General features: G+C 51.1%; 1 protein-coding gene across 3 annotated transcripts in view; it reads left to right on the top strand.

Moving 5' to 3' along the window:
* The window catches only part of Loxhd1 (lipoxygenase homology PLAT domains 1), a 150,696-nt gene that overhangs the window by 100,664 nt on the left and 33,654 nt on the right, over nucleotides 1-16,378 (top strand). For 2 of the 3 annotated variants that reach the window (XM_060376893.1, XM_060376895.1), the window contains 7 exons: nucleotides 2,362-2,516; nucleotides 5,828-6,037; nucleotides 6,172-6,307; nucleotides 8,239-8,447; nucleotides 9,202-9,387; nucleotides 12,077-12,204; nucleotides 14,958-15,075. In XM_060376893.1, coding sequence (XP_060232876.1) covers nucleotides 2,362-2,516; nucleotides 5,828-6,037; nucleotides 6,172-6,307; nucleotides 8,239-8,447; nucleotides 9,202-9,387; nucleotides 12,077-12,204; nucleotides 14,958-15,075 — 1,142 coding nt within the window. The remainder of the gene's footprint in view (nucleotides 1-2,361; nucleotides 2,517-5,827; nucleotides 6,038-6,171; nucleotides 6,308-8,238; nucleotides 8,448-9,201; nucleotides 9,388-12,076; nucleotides 12,205-14,957; nucleotides 15,076-16,378) is intronic. The other variant, XM_060376894.1, reaches the window with a different exon arrangement.

Below are 16,378 nucleotides of genomic sequence, written 5' to 3'. Positions count from 1 at the left end.
TAACAGCTCCACCCACCTGTGATAATTTCGCCTGCAGAACTGAGCTTGAATGCAGCCAGAAGCGGAGGGGTGTGGCAGGGAGAGGACAGTCATCAAATGTTGTGTCTAAGCTCTGACAGGATTCCTAATGTTACCTTGTGTTGGTGTTGGCCCGGCAGACTTGGGTACTTATTGCTGACTCTTTTAAGCTACAAAAAGACAATTTCATCATCAGTTCCTGAGGCCTGTGACAAGCTGGCTGCTTCTGTGCTAAGCTGAGCAGGGTAGAGCTGGAGCAAATGGGACTGGTCCCCCACTCTTGACTGTGTCAGGAACGAGGGAGAATGAGGGAGAATGAAGGAGCATGAGCTATGAAGAGGGGGAAGGTAAGGGTAGGTTTGGAGATGGTGTAGGATACAGGAGGGATCAAGTTGCACATAGATGTGTAAGTTTGTGACGCTGGGGTCTAGTCTTGGAGAGGCAGTTACTAGGTGACAGGAGTTGGAAGTTTGAAGCCCAGGAACCTGGGTTGAAGATGGAGATTCAGGAGGCCAAGGAAGACAAAGCCAGGTGGAAGTTTCAGTTCCTTCGTAAACTCAGTTATGTTATATAGATATGTTTTTGTTTGAATCCCAAGTGTGGGGTTTTAGTTGGGGTTTTCATTTTTCCATAGCTGATAATTGTCTCATGCAGAGTATGGCCTTTGCCAGCTGGTAACAGCCTGCTCCGTGTGTCACAAGGAGAGGTGTCGTCTAGGACTCTGAAGGATATAAATATGAAAGCCCAGAGAGAGAAAGGGGACATGAGGTGTTGGTGTGTGGGGTGGGCCAGTTGGAGCGACCGGAGATGAAAGGTGTGGTGGACGGAGAGAAATGTTTCAACGCAGAGGTTTTGGAGGAGACTGCCTGCTGTGTCTGCTGTTGATGGAGACTGGTACAGCCCCAGGGGAACCCGTATGACCCTAAACAGCCAGGAGAAGTAAAGTGGTCTCTACCCCTTCTCCTCCCTCACCTTCTCTGTCCTACCTAGGGTTGGGGGTTGGAAGGGAGAGGCTTTAGGAACTTCAAATAGAGTTTGAAAACTCTACAGCCAGGTTGTACAAAATGAGAGCAGGAGGGTGAAGATGGAGCTAAATAACTTAGTGGCCATGGGCTGTGTGGAAAGTGAGGAACCCAAGAAAGCCAGAAGGAAGCATGATGCTGTGGAATCCAGTGGAAAAACAGAACACATCAGGAACCATACAGGGCATGGACGTGTCCCTAACTGTGCTGCCCACAGCACGTTGATTCGCAACACTGAGATGGCTGTGGGCCCACTTACAGGGGTCAGAGAGAAAGCTCATCTTGGTCAGTGTGTAAAAGAGAACCATTTTCTAACGTCTTGTAAGTCCCCAGCATTAGTAGGAATGGCCCTCCGTCCAGGGTAGGAGTCACCCCACCCTAGCTACCCGCCATGCAGTACCAGTGCACTCTGGGTCCACGCTGACAGTCCACCGTTTCTCTGGGTGACCAAAAGCAGTCCTGCAGGAAACCCCCCAGCTTCCAAGCACTACTCTACAAAGCTTCCTCTCCATCCTGTTCCCTTGGATTTCCCAGAGCAAAGGCATGTAGAGAGAGAACACAGTCTCCCCAGCCTCTCTAGAAGCACGTGGAGGACTTTCTAATCCATGGGGCTGGAGGCTGCGGAAGCAGCTGTCTTCTTCCTTGCTGAGCCACATGATCAGAACAAAACCAAGACCCCACACTCAGTTCCATTCTCCTCAAGATCTTTGTATACTAGTCACCTGATACTGAGCCCTTTCCCAGGCACTGTGGGGACAAGGAGAAGCCATCAGTCACTGTGGTTTGGGGAGAAAGAGTTTGTTTGGGGCAAGGTGAGTGGTACTAGGGGGTGGGCTGAAGAATAAATCAAAATAAGAATGATGGTGATTTTTTAAAAAACCACTACACACAGACACACACACACACACACACACACACACACACACACACACCTCCAATCCAGTTAGAAGGAACTGGTGTAGTTAGGTGACTGAGGCCTTGTCACAACATGAAGACTCAGTGGCCATAGTGAAGACATACTTAAGGCAGTCTCCTTGGACTGGCTTGAGTGGGTGAAGGAACGGACTGGGAGGGCACTCCCAAAACGACCATCTTTCAATTTTCTGAGAATCCAGACCTGACATGTGACCTCTGACTGAAGACCCTGCACAGTGTGCCACTGACCACACATAGCCAAGGAGCGAAAGGAAAATGCTGCTGATTCAGGGCCTGGAAGAGACCTTTGTATACCGACCAACCCTGCTCCCGAGAGCTAACGTTCCACCTTTCTCTTCCATCTGTCTGTCCGTTTGTCTGTCTGTCTGCCCAACTTGATGGGTAGTTGTGCTGTACTCGGTGCAGATCTTCACTGGGAACGTTCCTGGGGCAGGGACAGATGCCAAGGTCTACATTACCATCTACGGAGACCTCGGGGACACGGGGGAGAGGTACCTCGGCAAGTCAGAGAACCGCACCAACAAGTTTGAGAGAGGAACGGTAGGAGAGACACTCTGGGTTCATATCACCTGTCTCCTCTCTGGCTCCATCCATCTGAGTGCCAGGTCTCCTGGCCCTGAGGCTATCTTGGATTCTGTGGGATGCCGTGATCCTCCTTTGGGCTTTTGATACTGCTTTTACCCTGCAAGCACAGATTGTCCCCATTTCTGGCCAGTGCATTTCTCCACATTTTGTATACAGGGTGGGGTTGAGTGGAAGTGTGGACCTGAGCTCCAGATTGTTCTCTGTGTGGCAGTGGCCTCTTCAGGAAGCCAGCTCACTGTGGAGGGTGCACGCATGTGGAGGTGGAGGCTGTACCGTGGCAGGGGCTGGCCTGACAGAGACTTGATTAGTGGCCTGGAAGCCTGGCTCTGCCTTCACCTCCTTGTCTGATTCAACTTCGCTGACCTTAGTTTCCCTGTCTCAAGGACGAGGAAGTAAAGAGAAGTTGGCTCAGGTGTGTTGCATGGAGCTGGGGCCCTCGGGAACAATATAAATAATAATAGGGAGCAGAAAGGCCCTCTTACCCACCCAGGTAGACTCTCCTTGACCTGACCAGTTTGTTGAGGGCAATAATGCTCTCTGTTAGGGTTCTGTGACTCTAAAGAGGCCTGAAAGACACGTGGCCAGTCGGTGTCTGCAGCGCTTCTAGCTCTGCTGTGCTATGATTTACAAGAAGGACGAAAGTCCACTGAAACTTTCCCATCTGTGCAGCTCAGCTTCCCTCTCCAGGAGAATCTCCAAAGAGGAGAGTCATAGGGCTGGTCCAGCTTCTGTCTTGCCAATGGCCATGCCTGTGCAAACATCCATGCACATCCCAAGAGCCCAGCTCTCAGCCAGACAGGCCTTTTGTATTGAACCATCTGCTGCTTGTGAGGAAAAATTAGCAGCGGGACAGGGAGCAGGTGTCCTGTGAGTGGATCTGAAATGCCTGGTGACCCCATGTGCTATGCTCACCTGGCTGCAGGTCCCTCAGAAGCCATGTCCCTCAGAAGCCAGGTCCCTCAGAAGCACTCTCATTAACCAGCTAGATAAAGACCATCAACCAGCCTTTAACTTCACGTTCCTGCTTCTGAACTGGGAATAACAACAGGATTCCTAATTAGACCTCTGCACTGATCAAGAAGAAAAGTACATCATACCGGGGAAGATAATTTACAAGTCACACACACACACACACACACACACACACACACACACACACAGAGAGAGAGAGAGAGAGAGAGAGAGAGAACATGAGATGTAACTGTTTATTGCCTGAGTACACTGCTCAGGAGAAGGGCCTATCTTGCTCTTTTCGTTTTAGAAAAATAGAAAGCTGAAGAGGCCAAAGTGAATTCCTGTGATGTCCCTGGCTCTAGACCAAGTACATGTTTGATCAAGTACCCAGATGGGCTCAGATTTCCTTAATTAGACACCGGCTCTAAGACTAATTGGTTATGTAACTTTGGACAACTTACTTAATATCTCCGTGTCTCATAAAATAGTTTTGAGTGACTGTGAAAGCCAGCTGAATTAAACCATGAGATGCCCAACTGTGCCCAGTTGGCTAGCCAACCTGGGTCTTGCTAAGGCTTGTGAGAGTTCCTTCCCCCCACCTGCCATGGATGCCTATGTTGGCATCTGGTAAAGACATTGGTATAATAGTAATGTGCCTCATGTGGCTGATGGACAGACTTTTGTTCATGCCAGAGCCTGGCAAACAATAGGTGCTTAACAAATACACACAGAGAATACATGAACAAAAATGTAAGCAATCTATTCTTTAAGTTCAGACTCACTTCCCTCCCTCTCCCTTTCCCTCTCTGCCTCCTCTTCCTCCCTCCATCTCTCTCTTTCTCTCTCTTCCTCCCTCCTCTCTCTCTGCTCTAAGAACTCTGCCCCATCACGTTGTTGTTTTTTTTTTTCTTCTGATTTTTTTTGTTTGTAGTTTTTGTTGTTTTGTTTTGTTGGAGTTTTTTGAGATAGGGTCTCACTCTATAGCCAAAGTTTACCCAGAACTTACCATGTGACCCCAGCTGACCTCAAACTCACGACAGTCCTCCTGCCTCCATTTCCCAAGTGCTGGAATTACAGACATGGGCCACCATGTCCACCTCTTCTGATTTGTTGTCCCACAAGAAGGGTTGAAGCTGCATCTGGCCCAGTTACTAACGTGACTTCCTAAGTTCATTGTTGAGGATTTGAAAGCTGCTGCTCTCTAGCTGCTTGCTCTGGGAGCCGGCAGTCACGCTTGATGCCTCCTCTTTTACCAGCACCCTCTGCCTGCCCACGTTCAATCAATTCCCTGGTCTGAGAGTCTCCTTACAAGCGCCCTCAGATCTGCTGGGATCAGCCCTGCCTCGGCTGCTTCTGTATTGAACCCAACCTCTCTCCCCTGCAGGTGCCACTGGCCCCTCCCCCCCATGCTAACAGAACAGTGTCTTCTTTCTGGGGACACGCCACCGATCAGGGATGTCACCTAAATCTGCCATGGTTGTTTGCAGACTGTAGGACCCGCCCTGCACAGCCCCCAGCAGGCCACTGAGCCCAGCTTGAAGAGTATCCAGACTTTCCGCTCTCGGCCTTTCCACGTTTTCTCTGCATTCACACCCTGTGCCACAGGAGCACCGCGCAGCGCTGATGTGACCTAGGCGCTCTCTTTTACCTAAAAGCCACGATGCTGTCTAAATACTTCTCATCTGGCCCGTGCATTCAGTAGGATGCAGGGGAAATCTTTTACCATCGAGATAGTAGAGACGGGGGCTGGCATCTCTGGAGATGGGACCTCTGTAGCCACCTACTCCACAGAAAATGCGGTCCCACATTCGCTCTGCTGGTCCCAAAGGGGCAAGGCCCCAGATGGCCTCTGACCTCCCTCTGTCGAGCTGTCCCATTGCACATGTCCTAGTGGACATGTTAAATCCTCCGCTCACACGGAGACAACCAAGAGGAGGGTGCACTCTTGGTTTGACTCTAGCTGACTCAGTGGCTGCCGCTTCTTCTGGCTGACAGACCTCACTCCTCATTTGCACTAGCCTTCAAGTATTTCACACACTTCTTGAGACGCTTTCTTCCAGACACCCCCAGGCCCATCCCAAGAGAAATCCAGGCAAAGGCAGTCTTCCTCCAGGAGGGGCCTACATGAATGGGCTGTATAATGGGGCCAGGGAGGAGGCGAGGCTTGAGCTCGGACAGTAAACACTGATCTTTGGAATTCAGTTCTGGAGGGGAATCTCCAGCTGGGAATGTCTGCTCAACCCCGTAATTTAGGAGGATGGGGTGGGCTTAAAGTGAGGTTCTCGCCAAGTCCCCATACTTGGTCCCTCCAGGCTGACACCTTCATCATCGAGGCCGCTGACCTGGGTGTCATCTACAAGATCAAGCTCCGCCATGACAACACCAAATGGTGTGCGGACTGGTATGTAGAGAAGGTGGAGATCTGGAACGACACCAACGAGGACGAGTTTCTCTTCTTGTGTGGACGCTGGCTGTCCCTGAAGAAGGAGGATGGGCGGCTGGAGAGGCTCTTTTATGAGAAGGTACCACCAGGGAGGGGGCGCTGGGACCTCTGTGCAGCCACAACCTGTCGTCATTGTCATTGTCTCCAAGGGACAGTCCTTGGAGCAGAAGGTGCCAGCCGTGCAATGAGCCCAGGCTGTGCTTTTCCTTGCAGGAGTACACTGGAGATCGTAGTAGCAACTGCAGCAGCCCCGCTGACTTCTGGGAGATCGCCCTGAGTTCCAAGATGGCAGACGTGGACATCGCCACAGTAACGGGACCTATGGTCGACTATGTTCAGGATGGCCCGGGTAAGCAGAGCTCTTCGGGAGGTGAGCAGGCACAGGAAGGAGGCTTTACGCTAGTCTTAGATAGGTGTTGCTCTACTGATACTGACCAAGTGGATGTAGAGCTTTGTACTTGGTGGTGTTTACACAGACAACAGCCCTGTGAGGTGAGCAGGCAGAGAGAAGCCCCCTACAGAGGAAGCAGGGGGGAGAACTGTGGTGATGGTCTCCTTAACCCGTCAGAAAGGTGTTGTCCTGAACTCCGTCCTCACCCAGACTCTCAGAACATGAGTTCCAGCCAGAGGATCTGGGGCAACCCAACAGAAAGCAGGACCAACAGGAACCCGTCACCCGAAGTGTGACGTGGTATGTTCCTGTGTCCAGGAAAAAGAGGTCCCAAGCTGTTAGTTTAGGGACTTAAAATCCATTTCTGGTTCTGACAGTAAAACCAGCTTTGTATAAGTCAGTCTCTTGGCCTCTGTGTTTGTTTCCTCCATGAAGCAATGTCCTTGAAAAATTCATTTCATGGGCTGGAGAGATGGCTCAGAGGTTAAGAGCCCTAGCTGTTATTCCAAAGGTCCTGAGTTCAATTCCCAGCAACCACATGGTAGCTCATAACCATCTATGGAGAGACCTGGTACCCTCTTCTGGTGTGTAGGCATACATACATGGAGACTATAGATAATAAATAATTTTTTAAAAAAAATTCACTCCACCACCAATCATATTTTTGAGACAGTTCTATGTTTATTTCTTGAACATTTGAAAGTCCTACCTTCTTAGATGTAGGGGTGTGACCAGCACGAGGTCACCCTCCAGGACAGCATGGGATAGATCTATAGGGTCACAGAGACTGACATGCTCTCCACATGCCACCTTCTCATTGTGTGAAACATGACAGGATCCACAAAATGGCTACCCTTAACAAAGCTCAGGGGTCACCTGGGGGAGAGCCAAGCAAGGTGCTGGTACAGCGTGCCAGCCGGGAGAGGCTCGTCTGGTTAACTTTCAGAGAGATACATATGGCACAACCTAAGCCCCCTGCAGCGGGGCAGTGACTCCTGTCAACTGGGATGACAGGCCAGGAGAAGGCTTCCTAACTGCCGATGACAGGGATCTGGAGATCCATGGCTTAAACAACTCCAGCATTTCTCTAGTGCAATAAAATTCAAAGGAAAGCCATCTAAAGCTAACCCAACGGCTCCAGGATGCCCCTGATAATACAACCTGCTCATTCTGGACACCTTATCAAAGGCTCCTACCTTAAAGGCTACCCAAGATAACCTTCCCCAATGAGGGCTGAGGCACCAGCCTTCACATCCACATCCCCAGCAGAATAGGGCACTCCTTCCAGGAGAGTCAGACCCTTGAAACAGTTACCCTAGAATCCCACCCAGCAACCACTGGCTTACCTATCAGAACCACCCCTAGTGGAAGGAAAATGAACTCTGATTGAGTATCTAAAATCTGAGCTGTGTGACCTGAATGAGTTTGTCTGCTGACCAAACCAATGTGGTTTGGTTTGGAAATGGATGCCTTTTGAACTTTCCTCAGCCGTGTTATTGCTACAGTACTCTTTGATTTGCATTCTGTGAGACCTTCCTTCTCAGCAATGGTGATTGTTTCAGGCATGTAACCGCCCCAGACCTGGTGGGAAGTTGTTCATATTCTTCCTTGCCTGGGAGGGAAAGATTCACCTAAGATAATGGATTAAATGGGGCTTTCAGAAGCTTGACACTGCAAGGGATACGAGGAGGCTCTCTTGGGTCTTTCATTGGGCATCACTGATTACTCCTTCCTGAAGAGCAGACACACACCATGAAGTTGCGGCCTATCTGGAAGTCTCTGTGGCACTTGGTGTCTGAGCGAGGGAGGAAGGAGAGGGTCCTCCCAAGGTCAGTGTAATTCTGAAGCCCACAAGACAGCCTGCTGTGATGCTAACCGATCTCTTGCAGTGATCCCCTACTACGTGTCTGTGACCACGGGGAAGCACAAGGATGCGGCCACGGACAGCCGGGCCTTTGTCGTGCTCATTGGGGAGGATGATGAGCGCACCAACCGCATCTGGCTGGACTATCCCCAGGGGAAGCGAGGCTTCAGCTGCGGCTCTGTGGAGGAGTTCTACGTCGGCGGCTTGGATGTGGGCATCATCAAGAAAATAGAGGTGCTGGCACTGGGTCTCCTTGACGGTGACCCCCCCCCCGGGGAGTTAAAAACAACTGGTCAACATGTGGGGGTGTGAAACTGGACACACAGAACAATGACCTGGAGCTCCTCTGATCTCCAGCCTCACCATCAGTGTGTGGGGTGACCTCAGGTTTCCTATTTCTGCCTCTTGAGTGGAGATAACTCTGTATGCATTTCCTCATTGCTGTGTTAAAAGTTAACATCAAGCTGGTAACTGAAAACAACTCAGGTGTGTGCCTTGTCCTGGGTCAGGAGTCTGGCTGGAACTTCTCAGGGCCTCCTGAGATGAAAGCAAAGCATGACCAGGCCTGTGGTATTTTCTTGAGCCTCCATCCTTCTCCAAGCCTACTGACTGTTGGCATACCATTCTCTTGCTATTGGGGGTAAGGCCTTCATTTCCTGTTACTCCTTGCCTTGTGACAATCACCGAAACCTATCCATGCCCTTCATCCAAGCTTGTCCAGTAGGAGAGCTTGAAGAGCTTGGACAAAAAGTCTCTGATTTTTTCCATCCCTAACACCCATGGTCTCTTTTAAATAGCTCACCCAATGAGGTCACATCCACTTCATGTTTTGATTAACCCTGATAAATCACCTGTCCTCCATGGAAGTCCCGATGCATATTGGGAGGAAACGCCTGGAGGGGGAGCATAAGCCAGGAGAGGACACTGAGCAGGGAAGGTTTTTTCCTCAGCTCTGTCCAGATCCTCACAGGGATGATGTATCTCACAGCTGGGCCATGATGGAGCCTCCCCTGAGAGCTGCTGGCTGGTAGAGGAGCTGTGCTTGGCAGTGCCCACCCAGGGTACCAAGTACACATTACGCTGCAACTGTTGGCTTGCCAAGGACCGAGGCGACGGTGTCTCCTCCCGCGTCTTTGACCTCCTGGATGCCATGGTTGTGAACATCGGGGTGAAGGTATGTGTGTGTCTTCTGCAAGTGGGAGACACAGGGGAGAGGGGTGTGGAGGAAGCAGGAGAGCCGCTGCTGGGGTACGGACAGAAGCGGTAGCCTGGAAAGATGGCTGGACTCACTTAGCTGAGCGGACTGCTGCCTTTTGGTCTGCTGCTGTGAATCGTTGGGGAAGCCCCTTCCTCTTCTCCTACACCACATGCAAAAAGCATTTCCCTTCATTGCCTTCTGTGCTCAGTCTTGGCCAAAATCAATGAGATGGCTAACAGTCCCTGAAGAGCTTTGGGTGGTATCAGCTCTGCCCAGATCACATTGCATTGCTCTCTGCACCCATGGCATAGCAACAGGGGAAGGGACACCAGAGACTGAGGGCCTCAGGATCTCACAGTATAACAGTGACATGACACCCATCGCATCAAGAAGAGCCAAGAAGGCATGAGGTTTACTTTCTGTCTAATGGGTCACATGAGCTGGGGTGAGTTGCAAAACCTCATACGTCAGGGTCAAGCAGGAGGCAGGTGGTCCAACGACAAACACCAGGTTAGCGATCCAGAGGCCTCCTGCTCACCTGCTTCTCTTTCTCTCTCCTTCATGGGCTGTGGAGCCAACAGCAGCCCAGCTCTGTACAGTCAGGCCACCTGCTGAGGTCAGGGCCAAGCAAGCCTTCCTGTGCTGAGATGGGAGCGGCCAAGAGGGACTGAACTCTGCACTCCAAATCCTCCACAGGAAACTGTGCCTGTGCCTGCCCTCCCCAGCAGGGGAGTCGGGGGCAGGGCAACTTCCTGAAGCACAGACATCTCCCTCTGTGGCCAGATGGATAGTGTGGGTGAACCTGCTGCCTATCCTGGGCTTCTTCCCTGACCCACTTCCCAGCCTCTGTGTGTCTCTGAGCCCCACCCCTCACCCCCATACACACCACACCCTGTGCAGCACAGCTCTTCCCAGCTCTGCCAGGGGAAATGCAGGACCATATCACACTGTTCACAGAGCAAAGACCATAGGCTAGTCAGTACACAGACTGCAGGGCCCTTCAAGGACTGTAGGCTAGTCATTGTACTAACTGCAGGGCCTTTCAGGAACACAGGCTAGCCACGAGAGGAACTGCAGGGCCCTTTGTGCTGTCCTCTCTCCAGGAAACCAGCCAGAGTGGCAGGAGCCCAGCCCTGCTTCCATCTCTCATTTGGAAACATGTCAATTATCTAAAAAGACCTGTGTCTGTAAATGGAGAGAATGAGGGACCCAGAGAACAAAGGAACTAGCAGGGCCTGACCTCAGAAGCTGGTCTCTTCCAGGCCATCAACACCCTTTTCTGACCTTTCTATCTTTTGTGCCTGTGTGGATAAGAGCAAGAAAGGCACTGCCTGTGCTCAGTAATTCTTCCAGTCCTATACTTGTCCATTCTCCTCAATGATATCCTGTGCTCTGCTGAGAGCCAAGCTTCCCCATGCTGCTGCTGACCCTGGAGAAGAGTGTAGGTACTACAGAAAAGCACCTATCTGGAACAGTGACCAGGGTGTGGCCACGGTCACACATAGCACACACAGTTCATGGTCCAAGTCTTCCTGAAGAGCATGGGGGCTGGGCGGTGGCTTGGGTACGACAGGATGTGGCAGGCTTGCCTTTCCTCCACCTCTCCTCAGCTCTCAGAGCTACTAGTCTGTCTGTGGGTACCTGTTAAGAAGGGATGAATAAAAAACCTAAGACCACAGGGTGCCACACACAGGTGACACCTCCACCCAAGGCCACCTCTGAAGAAGAGCCTTCAAAGTGCCTCAAGTCAGACACTCAGGCAAGGCAAGCTCTGCTCCCCCTTCCCCACCCAGGGCCTGAAGATAAATAAAGGGAATATGGTCCTTTAGGAGAAAAATCCAAATCTAGAGTGGAAATTGGATGAACAGGTAATTGACTGCAGGCTTCATAAGTAGCTTGAGGCAGAACTCTCAAAGCATGCACACACACACACACACACACACACATATGCACACACACACACACACACACACGCACATACACATACACACACACATGCGTATCCCCACAGATGTCTTGCTCACAGACATCAGGGCTAGCTGGGTATGACAGGAAGTTGGGAACATTCAGAACCACTGCAGCGTCCTCGCACGTATAGCCTTACCACACACATAGTGCCATACCGTCCGTATACATGGCACCACAGTACACAGATGGTCCATACTATGTACATGCATGGACACCATACACATGGTACCAGACCATGTACTTGTATAGCTCCTCCACACACATGGTAGGCCCAGTGCCAGCACCAACTGTATTTCAGCCACCTGCGTATCTCATGAGTCTACAAGGATTGGCTCCCCCGCCCCATCTCTCCGTAAAGGGAGAAAGGATAGGGCCGGGGCATCTGTCCCAGGTAAAAAGCTAGCAGAAGGCAGACCTGGATAGACGGAGCTCTTCATGCTCCCAAGACCACTGTCCTGCCTTCACAGGGCTCGTGCGGGTGGGGTCCCATAGCCTGCAGCCTCTGCCAGAGCCCCAGCTGTGTGATTATGGTGGGGCGAGGTGTGGCTGGACTGGCTTTGCTTCCTGGTCAACTGCACTAGATTCAGCTCACAGCTGCAGGGCTTGGAGAGCATGTCTCTTCTCCCTGGGGACACTGATGGGTCAGGTGGTTTGGTGGGTGGGGATGAGGGTCAGGAACTCACCCCTCTCGTGGCAGGTGCTCTATGAAATGACAGTATGGACTGGTGACGTGGTCGGTGGAGGCACGGACTCCAACATCTTCATGACCCTCTATGGCATCAACGGGAGCACGGAAGAGGTGCAGCTGGACAAAAAGAAGGCCAGGTATCCAGCAGGAGCTTGACCCCACAGCCTGATCACCTCTGACCTCCTCTGTCCTCAGCCACACTGTCTTCAGGCATGCTCGCTCTGTCCCACCCACTGTATTCCATAAGGCTCCCTAGCTGTCTTTCGTTGCTCTTTTCCCACACTTTTCCCTTTCAAGAACCAGATTAAATATCCCTGCTCCAGGAAGCCTTCATTGAGTACCAAAACCCATGACAATGTTTCCTCCTTTAAACTAATACTTATTTTTATGTTATGTGTATGAGTGTTTTATCTGCCTGTATGTTTGTGCACCACTTGGGTGGAGGCCAGAAGAGGGTGTCAGACACCCTAAGACTGGTTAGTTAAGACTGGTTAGTCACAGATAGTTATGAACTGCCATGTGGATGCTATGAATAGAACCCTGGCATTCTGGGAGAGTGCCCAGTATTCTCAACCTCTGCACCTCTCTCCAACCCACTTCTTCTTTTGTTCACTCATCTGATCTTCCAAAAATGTTCACCGGAAGGCCCGTATGGCTGACATTGCTTCATCTTATTCACATCGTGGTTTTGTTCCATGCACTGTATCAGGTGAGATGTCCCAGCGGGAGAAGCAGCGTGAAGGGTGCATGGAGTTCTTTTGCTTTTGTGGCTTTTCTGCATCTAAAATGATTGCAAAATAGAAGTGATCAGCTTTCATAACATTAACAAATGGTCCATGAGGGTGAGGATGGTAGTGATGGAGGTGGCAAAGGGGGGTAGGCTGCTGAAGCAGTGCAGACCAGGCAGAGATTTCTTCCCACACAGCAGCTCATCACAGGGGTCTGCTAAGGGTCCCTTGCTGCCCTCTCTTACACTTCCACCCTCTTGGTATGCAAGCGACACAGTGACACCCTTGGGATGGCTCGCACTGAGTACCCACTCGATGCCTGGCACTGCTCAGCGAGCTTTGCCACCTGTTTTAATCCAGGGCACCGCCTTTAGTCTGCACTGTTAGCATCTCCCATTTGTGATGAAGTCCTGAGGTACAAAGAGATAAAGTAAATAGTCCAAGGTCACTGGGGTTTGAACTCAGAAATCTTGGGGAAAAAATGAAGCACCCCTGAGCACAGAGGCGATTTATTTAGAGCTTGCTGTGACGCAGGACAGGTAATGTTTCCAGGTATGGTGACGTGGAAGGATGTGTTGTGAAGCATCATTGTGGTTTGGTGAGGCATGCTGAAAATCAGGCATCCCATGTGACTGAATTAGAGAGACATGTTGTTTCTCCTGTTGGTCCTGAGCTGGGAAACTGGAACCAAATAAGGAAGCTGGTAGTCGATGGACAAGTGGTCATTGTGAGCCAGGTGCCAAGGAGGCTGTGGGTCGGGGCTTGATTTCTAGGCATGGTCTGGCGATAGCCCCATCGCATGTTCAGTTCCTGCTAGTCGCTTCTCTCTGCTCCAACACCCTGACACTGGTCATGTGGACTGACTTTCTCTACATAGGTTAATGGTGAGAGGGAAACTGCATGTCTTACTTGATCTGGCATGAAGCTCCTTCCTGAGCTACGCCTCGCTTTGCTGCATCCGCTCCCAGGAGGGGTTCTCCCATGGCAGGGGTGTCTTGGAGGCAGATGAGGACAGAACGCACTCTGGGTGTGTGTCATAATCACTGCATGGGGCTGTTCAGGGAGAAACATATCCCCAAGAAAAGCTGTGTGGCCCAGATGAAGGCCAGCACATACACACATATGCATACACATGTACAGAGACACTGTGGAGTGCTTGTGGTAGGCCCCTGTCACTGTGGGGTGCTTGTGGTAGGCCCCTGTCACTGTGGAGTGCTTACAGTAGGGCCCTATCATGGTGCAGCGAGGCCCCTATTGTCAGTTGCAATCAGGAGCAACTCATTCTCCTCATCTAAGCTCCCCACCTCTAGAGAAATCTGATGGTCATGAAACACACACCTATGAATTGTCAAAGGAGAGGTGATGTGAACTAACACTGTCTCTAAGACGAGGAAGCCCCTTGCTCTCAATCTGTGGCACACAGCCTCACTAGCGCTGGGCATGGTCTGTTTTAAGTGTGTCTTGTGCCCAGAGGCCACTCAGTTCGCCTGTTCAGGACCACCTGCACCAGCACAGGACCCTACCAGCAGTATCATAGAATCAGCCCAAAGCCAAACAACCAGTCAGGACTTGTGCAAAGAGCAGCAAAGACTAAGGGTAGAACTTCTCTGAGATGATGCGGCTGCCAGACAAGAGAAAGATGGCCACAGCAATGCGGCCTTGCTTCTGCTGCCACTTCACAACTGTCAGGGACACGGACCAGTCCAGAGCCACTGTGCTCAGCTGCACAATTTCACACAGAGAAATGAGGCTGATCTGAAGGTGTACCACCTGCCCCGCCCTTTAGGGGGACCTTGTCACTCATAGAATGTCACCTAAAGCTTTTTCAGGTATGAACTTTTTCCTTTTACCTTTAAAGTTGGCTTCCCGTCTATTTGGTCTCCAGGATAGCCTTAACCACAGGGTGTCATTCTCCCTAGATTACAAGTGGGGAACCCTGGTCCCAGAGAGGAAGGTAGGAAACTAGCAAATGAGAACAAAACCCAAAGCTGTCAGCTCTGGGTTCGGGGATGTGTCTATCATCCAAGCCTGCTTAAACCTGTCTTCCAGGATCCCACCTGGGGTGCAAAAGGTGGGCAGCTGGGAAATTGCCGGGAGCAGGAAGGCACCTGGTCTATCACCAGGTTGGCTTACCAACGTCCCTTCTTCATGCCCACCCCCAGGTTTGAGAGGGAACAAAACGACACCTTCATCATGGAGATCCTGGACATTGCTCCCTTCACCAAGATGCGCATCCGCATTGATGGAATGGGTAGCCGGCCAGAGTGGTTCCTGGAGAGGGTAACGTGGAGCCCTCGCTCTGTCCCTACCCACCTCTCCTCCATGCCATTTGGTTATAAGTGACCTTATAATGCAGCTGTCCTGACCATGGACTTTGGTGTGAATTAATTGGGAAATGAAGCTTTATTTGTGTCTAGAGAGAGCTGGATTGCTGCCAGAAAACACAGCACAGGGGGCAGGGCCTGGAAAAGGTTTGGAGTGAGCACCGTTTGGGACAAGAGCTGGAGGAATTCGTAGTGCAGACTTGAGGCAGTGAGAGCTGGGCGGATGGCGGCCTGTTCTGAACCCTGTAATTACACCGTCAGGTAGCTGCTCTCTGGAGGAGCCTGAACTCACCAGGCAGCCAGGCTGCAGCCCATCCCTGGGCTCTCAGGCAGGCTGAGTGCATCCTTAACAGGGATAGTGAGAAAGTTACATCAAGTGGAAGCATGACATGGCTTTGTTTTGCCTCCATCTTCCCCTCTCAAGCACACAGCATACAGAACGCATCACTTACCACACATAGTCACAGGCTCAGCTTCTCCCAAGGATAGACGGTGTCTGTGCTCCTCATTACCCTTGCGAGACTCTGACACCAGGACCAGGGGACGGCCACTAGCACTGCTATAGAGCAGAGTGCTCCCAGGGCACAGCTCAGCTTGCTCTGTTTTCATGAGAACAAATGACAATGATGACAGTCCCACAGGCATGCTCCAGTGTCAAACGGGCTGGCGCTGGTGTTGGATGCTCTCCTTGTACAGTGTGAGACAGCTTCCTGCAGCTGTGTGACAAAGCTCCAGGATTTCAGTAACAAAGGTGCAGGCAGGTCGGGTGTCCTCTGAACACAGCAGAGGGTCTGACCTTGGCTGTCCTCAAGCGCTACCAGTGGTCACATAGCACTTTTCCCAGTATATATGTCGTTGGGTGTAAATTCCCCCATTCTGTGACCTCATCTTAACTGATTATTATTAAGCTTGTATCTCAAGACTTTGATGATTGGAACTTGAATATCTAACACTCAGGGTTGAGGGAACACAGTTTAATTTATAATAAAAATCCTTCTGCAAGCTTGTCTGAAATAGTCTTCCCACCCCTCGTCCACCCAAGGCCATCTGTCCTGGTTCTCCTCAGGCTCCCCGTTCCCTATATAGCCATTGCAGACTGTCAGTGAGCTGACAATACTGAGTCCGGGCCAACCTGGAAAATGTCAGCGCCCTGCTCCCAGGCTAGGAATGGGTTAATTAGTTTTATTTTCTATCACTTATTCAGCAAACATTTCCTATACATCATGCTAGGCATTGCTGTGGAAGCCTTTTCGGATAAA

Source organism: Meriones unguiculatus, chromosome 2 (genome assembly GCF_030254825.1).
Source record: "Meriones unguiculatus strain TT.TT164.6M chromosome 2, Bangor_MerUng_6.1, whole genome shotgun sequence".
In the NCBI taxonomy this organism is placed as follows: Eukaryota; Metazoa; Chordata; class Mammalia; order Rodentia; family Muridae; genus Meriones; species Meriones unguiculatus.
This window is presented reverse-complemented; position numbering and strand designations above follow the sequence as displayed.